At 35.6% G+C, this 13,240-nt stretch overlaps 1 protein-coding gene across 1 annotated transcript in view; it reads left to right on the top strand.

Moving 5' to 3' along the window:
* Positions 1-13,240, top strand: part of LOC121660085 (adhesion G protein-coupled receptor A3-like) — a 263,515-nt gene that overhangs the window by 125,735 nt on the left and 124,540 nt on the right. Inside the window, exon 7 of the mRNA XM_042019066.1 lies at positions 4,139-4,352. Coding sequence (XP_041875000.1) covers positions 4,139-4,352 — 214 coding nt within the window. The remainder of the gene's footprint in view (positions 1-4,138; positions 4,353-13,240) is intronic.

The raw sequence follows: 13,240 nt of genomic DNA, 5'->3' as shown, positions 1-13,240 counted from the left end.
TAATTACTGTAATGATGGGTTAGACCTTTAGATTCATGCTGCAATCAGTGATTCCTGTGGTGCTCTGCTGCAATCATGGTTTAGTGCTGACTGGAGAGACAAGACAGGTAAAGACTGTAAAACACTCCATCAGCTCTTGATCTAAATGCCTAGAGAGGAGTCACACCTCTCATTTGCAGATAGTGGTGTTCGCTCCAAACTTGAGGGCAGCACAGTGCATGATCTTGAAACGAGCATCTTGGAGTATTGTTCAAGTGTGTAAAAAGTAAATAAAATCCCTGTAAATTACTCCCTCCCTTCTCAACATACAATAGTGAACTTTTTAATCTTATGAAGCTGTTGTGTCTGCCATATGTGCACACACACACATAAATTTGAACATCAGAGATTATATATATTCAGTAATCCCAATTTAGTCTTTATTACCCACATAACCAAAGAAGAAAATTCTGTTGTGTAGAGCTATGCTTGGAGAGCTGTTATATTTAAAGTGCTGTCAAATCAATGCCAAAATCGTTCCAACTACTTTCAGAATTTCTTACTTTGTACTTTATTCTCAAAGTCAAGCTTGAAAATGTGTGTACAGCATTAATAAATACTTTTATTTGTGTTCTGAATTTGAAAGATTGTTGGATTATGGACTTAAAATAAGTATTTCCAGCTGATGCCGATGGAATTCTACAATAATTTTTTAGTCATTTGAAATAAAGGGTATTGGTCCTAATCCTGAAACTCTTATTGATGCAATTAATCCTCATAACTGTGAGATGTGTCACAGAAGTCAACTGAAACTTCTGCATGAATAATGGTTGCAGAGCCAGCCTCAGACATTTAAATCATTACTATCCCTGGAAAGCAACTGAGGATTAGCTCTGGTATTAATTTTTTTATGTGGACCTCACAGAGATTAAAAGCAGATGTTTTCCAGAAGTACTTATGTTTACCTTCCATGGTCTGCAAATGTCATAATCCATAGAAATTTTATTATTTTCAATTTGAAAATGAGATTTCATCATTATTTGTCAATTTGGCCAACCCAAATAGGTACATTCTCAAAGATGGTCAGGAGGATATGCTAGCATAATGGTATGTTTAATTCCAAAGGTATGTTTAATTCATTTTGCATCTTTGTTGGCACTTAAAAGGATTTGCAAAGAAGAAGAAAATGAGTACACTGTTGATAGGACTGATCATTTTTTGACATACTGAAGTAAAAAATGTTTTCATTTATTGTGATCATTAATCGACAAAACCCACAGAGAACACTTCATTCCCATTCCATTTCTGGGTTTGGTGATCCCCAAGGCTGAGCAACAGACGGGTTAATGGGAGAGCCTTAGACACCAGTGCTAAAGACAGATAATTTGAGAGTGCTAGTGTTACACTTCATCCATATGCTCAACAAGTTATTTAACTTGACTTAAAGTTATCGATGCTCCAGTTCACACTCTTCCTATTTCATAGCCTCGTGACACAATGTGTCACTCACTGCATGGCCAAAACCATTTGACCAGATACAACATCCTCAGTTAAAAACACTGTATTCATGGGAAATATTTTGTTTCTGTGAGTAGTATCTCTTGCTGCTGTACTTGTGACAGTATGCTTAATTTTCTACATTTTGGTAGTAATTTCATTAATTTATGGCTAAATTTGCACTCCATATCTTTTCCTTATATTCCATAATTGACTTCATAATGCAACACCAACTTTTTGGGAGAGAGAGATTCTCTCCATCTGCTAGTTAAAAACATTTAATATAAGTGATTGAGACCAAGGCTGCAGCTATTAGGAATGAGGTATTAATATAGATTTACCTTCTTTTCTCTTAATTAGAAGCCAAAGGTGATATAAAAATATTGTGTATGTTTCAAGGAATTTTCTGTAGTGCATCTTTGTCTCCATATAACAGATGCAGTCAAAAGGTAAAGTACAGGATGGGTACACAGGTAAGGAGAGCTTTCTGAAGGCTGCCCTTTATAGTCACAGCAGACTTAAAACATTTCAGTACATAGCAGCTAGTAATCCTCTGTGCTTCTCCCAGACAGCAGTAGCACATATTCACTTGTGTACCAATCTTGCGTGCTGTGCTGGCCAGCATTCTTCCTTGTGTAAAAGCAGAAGTGATCCCTCTGTGGATCACTCAGCAGGTGATGATTATACCATTTAACACTTAAATACTCAAATAGTAACAAGGGCCCAAAGCTAGGTTTATAAGTGCAGCTTCTCACAATTTAAGAGTTCCAAAGACAACATCTGAATGATGTAAAAGAAGTGTGTTAGGGTGGGATGCTGAGTAAGCAGAGGAAAAGCACTGTTAGTTGTCCACAAATTTTAGCAGTTGTAGAACCAGTGATTATGGCTTGCAACCTGGATAGGCATAGCTAAGTTCATCTGTATTTGTTATGGGCAATGGAGGATTTTGAGGAGCAAGCTAAGGAAGATGAAATTGTGAGCAGTGAAATGGAAAAAAAAAAAAGGAACTTGTCAGAAAAATAGATGTTTGAGATAGTTGCTAGTGGTGCAAATGTGGAAGGGTGACCTTTCAGCTGACAACTCTGTAGAATGGATTGATATTAATGATGAGAGGCCTTTAAATAAAAACAGAAGAAAAATAAGGGAGAAGATCTAGCTTTAAAATGGTAGAATGATAACCAAGGTGCAAGTCTGTAGGCCTTTTGTCTAAGCTGAGATTGCAGAGGGAGGTTGTAAAGTGACCCAGGCTCAGTGAATTGTTTTGGCATTGAAGGCTGAGGTGAAAAGGCTGTATTGTGGGAACTGTTGTGCAGGACGTTCATGGTAAGGTGTTTATCAGTCATGTTTGTGAGTCTTCAGTATTTTCATTACCATTAGAATTTTGTGCAATGATAACAAAGTATCAGCCGTAGTAATTTTCTTCTGCTTAAGAAGAACTATATCAGAAAAAAGAAAATAAGGTTCTCCTTTATTTCTTATTATCCCAAAGAAGATTATCATCTTTCTTTACATGCAGAGCTTCTGTTTCAGTTATTTTTTTCCTAAAACGCTCTTTTTCAATTTTCTGTTTTGAATTTAAAGAAATAGCATTAGTCTCATAATATAAAGAGAGTATTTAGCAGAACTTGTCTTAAGGTAGTTTTGAGATCTAGAAATAAAAATAGAAGAAAACATACACTATCTAGAGAAGCAGTCTCTAGAGAGACTTTAGGATTGAAGAAAATAACCTTCAATCTCTCTCAAGTCTGTAACATAACAGACTTTCATCTGTTATGATGAAAGGGCCAAAAATACATATACCTTCCAAATTTGCAGTGGTTTTTTTTAAATTGTGTTTAGGCATTTGGGTTTGTGGTTATGACAGCTGTTTTTTTTAACAGCCTGCTTAGAATGTGAGGTGTTCTCATTATTGGGGTGTTTCCTGGAGAGAGCTTTGAGAGAGAAAATTCATTAAAAAATATGGTAAAAAGTATTCTTCCTTTAATAGATTAAAAGAGCTACTTAGATAAATATTTAATGTTAAGTAATTATCTAGAGAGTAGAGATGACTTGTGGAATAGGCAGAAGGAACAGGGAAATAAAAAGTTATGGGGACAGCTGAACTTCAAGGGAAAGTTGAACTTTTATTAGTCTTATCATTATCTAAATCCCAGGTATATTAAGTAGTTTAGGCTCTCTAGACAGTAAGTTTCATTCTGGAGCACAGTGGGCATTTCATCTACTGGCAGTGAAGTGGTCTTCTAAATGTTAACTGAACCTATATTAATAGCTGTACTTTTTTCTCTAATTGGAAGACTCACTTTTTTATTCTTGTATAGTAAAGCATCCTGCCTTGAGAAGGAGGCTGGGTTGGAGCATCTCAAAAGATCCCTTCCAGCATCAACCATTCTGTGACCTGTTTCACAAAACTTATTTTCTGTAGATATTCTGGTAAGCCTGTTTATCTGGGCTCACACCAGTGAAAAAAATGTGATCTCTTGAACTCACAACATGATCAGACTTCAGTGGGTAGTTAGTGGTCATGTCTCTCATATTAGCATTTTAACATGAGCATCTAAGAAGCTAGAATTGTATACAATTAGTTCCCTTAACAGTATTCATCAGAGAGGAATTAATTGCAGCTTCTTTTTCCTGTTTTTGTTTTGTTTTGTTTTCCCTGCAGCTGGACCTCTGGAACTCCCTCTCTTTGAGCTGATCCCATCACAGAGACAAGTGGTTTTCCATGGAGACCGCTTGCCGTTCCAGTGTACTGCAACTTACGTGGACAACACCACCCAAGTGCATTGGTACCATGCTGGGCGCCTGATCGAAACAGATGAAGAGAGAGGCATCTTCGTGGAGGACAGCATCATTCATGACTGCTGCTTAATTACACGGTAACACTCGCCCCTTGTCATAGTCAGGCTTGCAGGCAAGGGGAACGGATTTGGCACTTGCAATAAACCTCATTAAATCATGCATCAGGAGTTACTTTATTTGAAGCAATTCAATTGCGTGCTTGAATCTGAGTACAGAGGTAGAAATTTTTCATGGCTATAATTGGCCGTGGTTCCAAATTGTACCTTTTGCGTCTAGGTATCCAGATTTGATCAGATATGGGTTTGAAACAGATAAAAACAGTTTCTTATACAGTAAACCATGAGAAGAAACATGAAAAAACAAGAAAACAAAAAAGCTTCAGTAGCATATGAGAGTGATTTACAGCCAAACTGCTTGTTCATGACACCATCTAGAAGTCTGAGTGATGGACCTATGAAGAACTATCAACTGAAAAGGCTTGGATTAGTTTTTGTAGGTTCCAATATACTAGATCCTATATTCTTTAGTTAGGTAGTCTCGTTTTTGTTTCTTATTAAATATTTCTCAATTTTCTTTGACTTCTGCCATTTCTGTGCCTGTTTGCTTGAGAGATACAGAGATCTACAGATGCATTTGCTGATGTGAAAAGTGGGAGAGGAATGAAGTAGAGTACGCTTATATAAAAGAAGTAAAAACTAATATTTGACAGTGACTGTATTGTTCCAGTTTTGCTTCAGTTTCCCTTTTAAATATTGTTTAATAAATTATAAATTTCAGTGTTTATTTTTGGGTTTCATCACAGAGTATTGGATTGTCACTAAAAGCTGCTAAGTTGTTGCACACATCCTTTTGTCCTCTGCCAGTTTCCGTCATTGATCAAAAAGAGAGTCTGATTCTGTGTGCAGGCTCTGCCTTTCTCTTTGTAGAAGATGGAGTGAAAATAGCTATGCTAATTAGCTTGGATAATCATTAACATCTTTTCACTCAAACAGTTTCTATTAATATAATTGACCTGAAGTGCTTCTTGAACTATCAAATAGAAGTTATGAAGGGAGTAAAATGAAATCCTGTCCACTGGGGTCTTTTGGCTTTATTAATTTCATCTACTCACTGATTATTTGACCCCTTTTGGGGTCCTGTAGATCTAGAGGCGTAGATCTGACCTATTCTCACAGCTACTGGCTTTCTTCTAATATCAATGAAAATTGATATTAGACCAGTTAGAACAGTAATGCCAAGTGCATGAGCTATTACATAACTGCCAAGTCACTTAAATTAAAGCATGTTCCTCTTATTTCCATTATATCAAAATTGAAAGACTTGCTGTTAATCACTTCATTATATTTTCCAACTGAATTATGTTTTGCACTGTACAAGCAATTTGTAAAGCATAGTAATAAACTGAAAAAAATAATACAAATTTTTTTTCAAAATAGCTATCCCTTTTTAAAAAGCTAGAATTAGCTTGACTGATTTTTACCTTACGTTACTTATTTTTTGGCAGACTGTAAAATAAAAGCCATTGTCTACCATATCTACCATAGCATATTTTAATAAGGATGGTTGATCTCCTGCCTACCTCGTTTACTGTGCCATTTAATAGGTGACCGTGATGCTGATAGTGCAGTATGCACTGGGATGTGCAGTATGCACAGCTATTCAGAAAAAATGCTCTTCAAATACGTCATCACATTTGCTGTTATAGACTGGAAAAATACTCTGACTTGCCCAAGTTATGTGATGCATACAGACTGTTAAAATAAGACAAAATATTTTTGAATAAAACTCCAAGTCTTTAAACAGCTGTTTAAAAGCATGCAACATTCTAATTTCTCATTTATTTGCACTATACATGGCACTTCATAAGATAGAAGGGCATCAACACTGCATTTACTGTAGAGCATGGTCCATGTCCAGCCAAAAATGCTAAAACTAGAGCTGTCGTGCCTCTGCCTTGATCTAGGTTCTGATCAAAATTAACATATTAAAGACATAGTTTTGAACTTACTTTTAAAAACGGTACTATTTTGAAATAATTTTTTAAAATATTAGGACATGTATTGTCTCTTCATGTTGGAAATAAGAAAACGTTGGCCATGTTGTGACTGTTAAAATTATCTTCAGCACTTCTTAGTTTTAATCCCATCTTCATGACCATATATACTATATCCTAATTTATATAATTATTATTGTCATAACAAATCAAAATAATATGTATTAACATGCTTGTTACATGTTACAATAGCATGTATTAATATGCTTGTTACATGCTATTACACACTAATTTGTGATGGTTCTTAAGGCTAAATCATAGTTGTACAAGGCACTGAAACATCAGAAAGACTGTGCCTCCCTGAGGCTATCAAATGTTAAGGATACGATTTGAACTTAAAGGTAACTTAAAATCAGTTCTTATTTTGCCTTTGCATACCTAGTCTTTACAGCAAATGTCCACTGTCTGTGGCTTTCTGTAATTGCACTAAAGGAGAGGCTTTGGCCTGTGCTACTTAGCAATTTAAAGATTTCTATAGCTAGTTTTGAACAAAGAGGTGTAGTCATGTTCCAAAAGCTGCTTATTCAAACATTTTTAGGGGGTTATTTTATTGGGTAGTGCCAGATATTTCTGGACATGGATTACAACACAAATATCATGCTAAACCCTTCTGTTTTATTAACTGGCACAGTAGAAGGATAAAATATCCAAATGTGTATTTTTTGTCTCCTATGATAAAGCAGAATAAACTAAAATAAATATTTTTGTTACAATAATTAAACTAAAGTTTTGAACTGTATTCCGGTCTGTGACATTTTTCTTGGCAAGGAGTATTCCCTTACAGGAGATCTTGAAAAGGTGTTTTCAATTCTGCTGCTAGCTTGCATTTATCATTTCTTGCCAATGATAATAATATTTGATTCTTCTGGTGTTTAATTTTCTGTCATTATGCCTGTGTGTAAATGTCATAGTCATATATGAAAATATACATATGATGTGGGACTAATTTCTTATCATTTGTGAATGGATCTAGCTGAAATCATTAATGGTGTTTCCATGAAGACAGCCTAATTCTTTCTTTAGCTTGGAATATTGTATCAGTTTAATAATAAGTGGCAATTCTAAGGTCAGAAGGAAGGTCATGTAGGATTCTCTGCAGCACAGCATCTTTCCCAACTTCCCCACTGTTCCCTTTCAGTGTTTGAGAAACTAGCAGGGCAGTTATTAGAATATTAAACTAGAAAAGGAACTTATTTTAATTCTATGAACCAAGAAACTCTACAGTGGTTGAGAGACTTTAATTTTCAGGAAGTTTCTTATTTACCACAAAGAATATAATGACAATTTTGAAGTCTTTTTATTTCTGTTCTGTAAATACTTGTGCAGAGTGTTTAACAGTGCTTATGCCCCGACAGCTGTAATAGCTGCTCTGGGACCATTACAGTTCACAAGTGCTCCTTCTGAAAACACGAAACTGTGCAGAAAGTTAAGAACCCACAAAAAGGAGAGCTACAAATGAAGAAATGCTCTCAACTAAAACTAGACTAACAGGTGCTAGGATCATAAGTTGTTTTCAGATATAATTTTTGTCGTGTTGGTAGATTTGCCACTGGAAATACAGACTATTAGGACTGGGTTTTGATCCCCTGAAAATCACGTTTTTCTATTATAGTCTGTCCTAAGTATTTCAGTCTTCTAAAAATGGTTGACAAAGCCACTTTATTTTGTGGGGGTTTTTAATTTAAAAAAAAATTAAGCTTAAGAATCTGTTTTTTTAATCCTCTAAGTGCTTCCTTACATTGTGACAGTAGCCACTGCCAAGTAAACAATGAAATAAATAGTAATGTTTGAGATGGGAGGTATATGATTACGTGAAAATCTCAAAAATGTGCAGGGGAAAGGAAGAATTTCAAATCATGGTCCACTTGTAATGCAAAGGTACAAAAAAAATTTCAAACAAATTAAATGTTGTGGGTTAAAACTTTTGATCATAATTTACACTATCCAAACAGAAGGTTGAGTCCAATTAATACTTTTTTACTGTTTGAAATTACCACTGCAGGTATTAGTAAAGAATTAGGACTTTGATTGAGACAGTTTCACTAGAAGAATAAGGACTTTTTAAGATATGCTTAGAGAAAGGAAATTGGTTCCAGGAGTAGACAGATGGTATCATGGCAAGTTTGAGATCCAGGCAGACACTTCTTAGAAGAATGAACAAAATGCTTCCAGAAGTTCTGTGTGAAAGGCAGAAATTCAAGGTGTGAAATGATCCAAATGATCCCTAAACTTTCTTAACAGTTGGGACAGGAATACATCTGGAAAAGACATGAAGCAAGCAGTAGTGATTTGGACTGGTAGTAGGTAAAAAAACAGTTTGAAAATCCCTGATAAGTGTGTTGGTAGGTTGGATACTTAATTGAAAGTTCAGATATGTACCAAATCATGGCAGAATATTGGAGATTGCACAAGATTAACAAGATTAGAACAGATCCAAATAACTTGATTCAGAAATGCAGATATTTTATAATCATTTTGTGTTCTGCTGTCATGGGTATTTGGAGATGAGCAGCTAAGGGTCATACTGAGAAATCTAGGGAGATAAGCAGAAACTGTTCAGAGCTGGTATTTTTGGTTTACCTAATTGACTCTGTTTGACCCTTAGTTGTCAAGTAGTTAGGAGACAATTGAAGCAAAATAACAATTTAAATTGTAAATCAATATTTCTCTATTATTTTGAGGTCACTTTAAACCCTGTAGACAATGGTCTACAACTCACTTCAGGCACTGGAGGCAGAAAAGGACTAGTGACAGATGCTACTTTACCAGCAGCATTCTCATGTATGAGATAGGAAGACAATATTTTAAATTATTGCAGAATATTATGAAATGCTCAGGGTAAGGGTTTCATTATGTGAGATTAAGAGTATCTTCATGTGAATTAATTTGGAAGATTAATTAAACTTAGACCTTTTCTCTAAAAATATTTCAATTACCTGAAATATATAAAACTCAAGTTTTACTACGAATCAGTCTGGAAAACATTTTAAAATATAACCTGTGGAGACACTAATATGATGAAAAGCAAGAGCAGCAACCATGATACCCTCTGTCATTAAAGTAATAGACCATTGCCTAAGAGTTGTGCTGTGTCATAAAACCTGTAGGGTTAATTTGGGTAAGTGCTTATTGAAACATGATTGAAAAATATGTATTTTCACAAAAAACGTGTCTAAGTATTTTGGCTGCTAGAATTAAAATACCCTAGAAAAACAGTATGTCAGAACTATAATAATATTTTGATGGAGACCTTGAAGAACTTTACAAGAAGGTACTTCCTTTGGTGTTGAGACCAGATTAAGAAGATGCTTTGCACTAAATTTTGACCTCTCACTTCCATCTCTGCTTATATGCAGCAGCTATATATGGGTCCATCCCGCCACAACACTGAAATGCTCAGTAGTAAGAACAAAAATTGACACTTAATCCCCCACAAGGGAGAATCAGAGGGTTTTGCTTTGACTTTTTAAGGCCAGAATGATTTTAATGTGGCCCTACAAACAGCTGCAGCTGAGGACATGCTGCACTGTAGCAGCAGTTTGGAGTCAACATCTCAGGGCTGGCTTTTTCGCAAGTACTTTTCCTGCCAACATCAATGTTAGGTATAATTATACATTTTCTCTGAGTCCAGGCAGTAGTTTTAAATCTGTGAATCAAATGTGAGCATATGAGAGCATTTATGACATACATCCAGAATCTGATGCTAGGTAAACCACCCCAAATACTGGTGAAGCAAACCATTTCTTCAAAGCAAAACTTGTTAGACATATTCAAACAGCAACTGAATTACTTTTAAATTTTCATGTATTTCAATTTGTTCAATGTTGAGAATGAATTTTAAGACATATTTCCATTAACATGCTGGAATTCCATGAAAACGGGTCCTCTCCACTCTTTTTTCTCCCTGCAGGATAAAAACCCCCTATATTTAATTGTTTATGGTATTGTCATTGGGTGGCTCCTGGCCATCACAAAATAAAGTTTACACTGTAGGAGATACACCAAATACTGAGAAAGAATAGAGATCAATCCTGAAGTTCTTATGTAGGAAACTGCTACGTCTTACCTTCTTTTTAGATATTTCCAAAATTCTTGCAGTGGGCAAGTAAAACAGGTCAGTATTCCAACCCTAATGTATCAACCAGCCCTTCAAGTATTCATTAGATAATTAATTTCTGCATTTGTACTGTGTCAAAGTGATATGCATTTCACAAATAGTGTGAAATTGTAAAATTAATTTAGTAGGGTTTTTGGTTTGTTTCCTTTTGTGTGTTGTTTGGGGGTTTTGTGATTATTGTTTTGGGTTTTTTTGCTGGTCCCAGTGGCATGTAATCAAATAATCAGGAATTGTCATAAGCAGATTAACACTTCTGAGTCATCTGGGAAATATTTTACTTTAAAAGCTTTTTATGCAATTTTGGCTATTGGTCTGATTGGTGTTATTTTTGTCTAAGAATCTCTGATAGTGTACAGATCACAGGAGTTATGCTAATGAAATAAAGCTTCCTCTGAATATAACATTGCAGCATACAGACTACTTAAGGGCAGATGAAAGGCATAGAGCAGGTGTAGCACTATTTCCCCAGAAGGCTGCAGTTATATTCATCCTGCAGTCCATCAGTTTGCTGGTAGAAAAAATTTAATAACAATAAACACATCTGAGCATCCCTAAACCTTTCACCAACTGACAGAGCAGCTCAGTGATAGACAACTGATTCATGAAGTACTTTAAATAAGCCCTGGCCCAGGTGTAGTCTCTTCAGATAGCTTTATGGCACTGTGCTTCCACAGACCTGCCAGCTCTCTGAAGGTTTATCCAGCAAGAGAAAGTTTTGGGTCTCTAGAACTGTTGATCCTTTTTTTTTTCCTCTCCCCACTTACGTTCTCAGCTAGCTAGACTGGCATGTGTTGACTCCAGGACTGTGGGAGTTTGAAGATAAATGCAAAAATCTTTATGTACACCCTTCAGTGCAGAACAGTACCTGATGGTCTCTGCCTGACAAGCTCAATGAATGATAATGAGATCATACAGCAAACGAAACACGTTGTGATATGATGTAGAGCTGTTTAGGTTGCTGATGTAGTTTCTGAAGATGGTTTGGTAGAGTCACTCTAATATCAATAGTGGGTTTTTTTTCAATTTTATGAAAGAAGTTAATGGCATATATGTAGGTCACAGGTACTTTGATATACACCTATAGAAAACACATCTCACTGTTGACTGTTGGGGAGCAAATGGATATTAGCCTGTGACAGTATTTTTGAACGCTTGCATTTCAATTGAAGTAATTTGAACAATGCAAAGGAAATAAAGTGAGATGGCTTTACTAAATGACATACAGCTCTTTTCTCCTATTTTGGAAGTAGGTTTTTGTTTGGTTTGTTGGGGTTTTTCCCCTCTGTTTTGTTTGGGGTTGGGTTTTTTTTTTTCTTGGCAGTATATTGTTATTAAAACTAGGTCCTTTCCAACTCTAATCATGGCTCTAGCACGTGAGCAAATGAGCTGATAGATAAATTACAGAAAAATTATATGTTATAGCCCATTACATTTCTTGGGTACCTACAGATGGTATTAAATGGTAAGTTAAGCTTTGTTTTTATATGCAATCAAAAGAAACAAGATCATGTGTATTGCATTACCTGTGTGTATGAGAAGTTGATTACACCTGAAAAGACTTGCTAGACATCTCACATAAAATGAGTACTAACTTTCATCTTCCTTTTCTCCTGCTGTTGCCTGGACACAAGTTTACTTCAAAGGCCATCAGCCTTCTAATGCTGTTTCTTTCAAGCATAAATAACTAATTTTGTCAGAGAGATCAGACTAGCAATTTGAGTTCAGACAAGTGCCTTGATTTACAGATTCTCTCTTCATTTTCCATGTTTTAACCTTATGTCCCCTATAAAAAGCTGTATTCCAAGCAGCAGTGTACTCTGGAGACCAACCCTTATTTTTTAAATTGCATGTTAGCATTAATAATTTAAGGTCGTATGGGTTGGAGGCATGTTATGTAGACCTTCTGCCTGAACTGTGGAAACACATTAGCTATTTATCTGTCTGAAGAAGAATATGAGAAAACCTAAATACTTCCTGTGTTTAAGTAATTAATTTTTATTTTCCTGCAGGAAGAGCAGTTGGTTCATCCTAAATCTTACAGAAACTCAAGTCAGACTTAAAAGTATTTCTTGTGGAAAGCCAATATGGTGTTAAAGTCTCTTCTTTATTTGTTAGTTTGTGTCCTGGCATGCAAATGACTGCTGGGGCGTACAGTAAATGTCGCTATAGTACTTCTTCAGGACATGGTTGAGAAACTTTTCATAATGAGACCTACTTCTGATTGCCTAATTAGTTATGCATAGCTGTAGCAATGCAAAACTATGCCTCAAATAGAACTCTATTGTCATAGGCTACTTGATTACATGACTACGGCTTCCGCTTGTATTATGGTTCCTCTCTTTATAATGACAAATGCCATGGGCTTCAGTTGAGTATTTTGACTTTTTCCGGCAATTGCATCAGCTGTACATTTTAATTAATTTTTCAATATGTCAGTCATCACATTGGAAAAAAGGAATTCTACCATGCATGAAATTTCCCAGTACAAAAAAGAATTATGTATATTCTTTCTTCCTTTCAATGTTCTTACTGAGAAGGTCACTATAATTTCAAAGGGAAACTTGAGAAAAGCCTGCCTAGTCATCCTTTTCTCATCAGGCAGCAATCTTCATATTCAGTTTGCCTTGATACCATCTCATGAATGTCTGACTTCATTTTATCATCATGGAATATCAGAGAATTGTTAAGGTTTGAAAAAACCTCTTAAGATCATCAAGTCCAAGTGTTAATCCAGCATCACTGTGTTCACCGCTAAACCATATCCCCAAGTGCCACATCCACATGGTATTTTGAAC

This window comes from Corvus kubaryi, unplaced genomic scaffold, assembly GCF_017639235.1.
Source record: "Corvus kubaryi isolate FWS band 111438036 unplaced genomic scaffold, C.kubaryi_AGA036_p1.0 138, whole genome shotgun sequence".
Lineage (NCBI taxonomy): Eukaryota > Metazoa > Chordata > Aves > Passeriformes > Corvidae > Corvus > Corvus kubaryi.
This window is presented reverse-complemented; position numbering and strand designations above follow the sequence as displayed.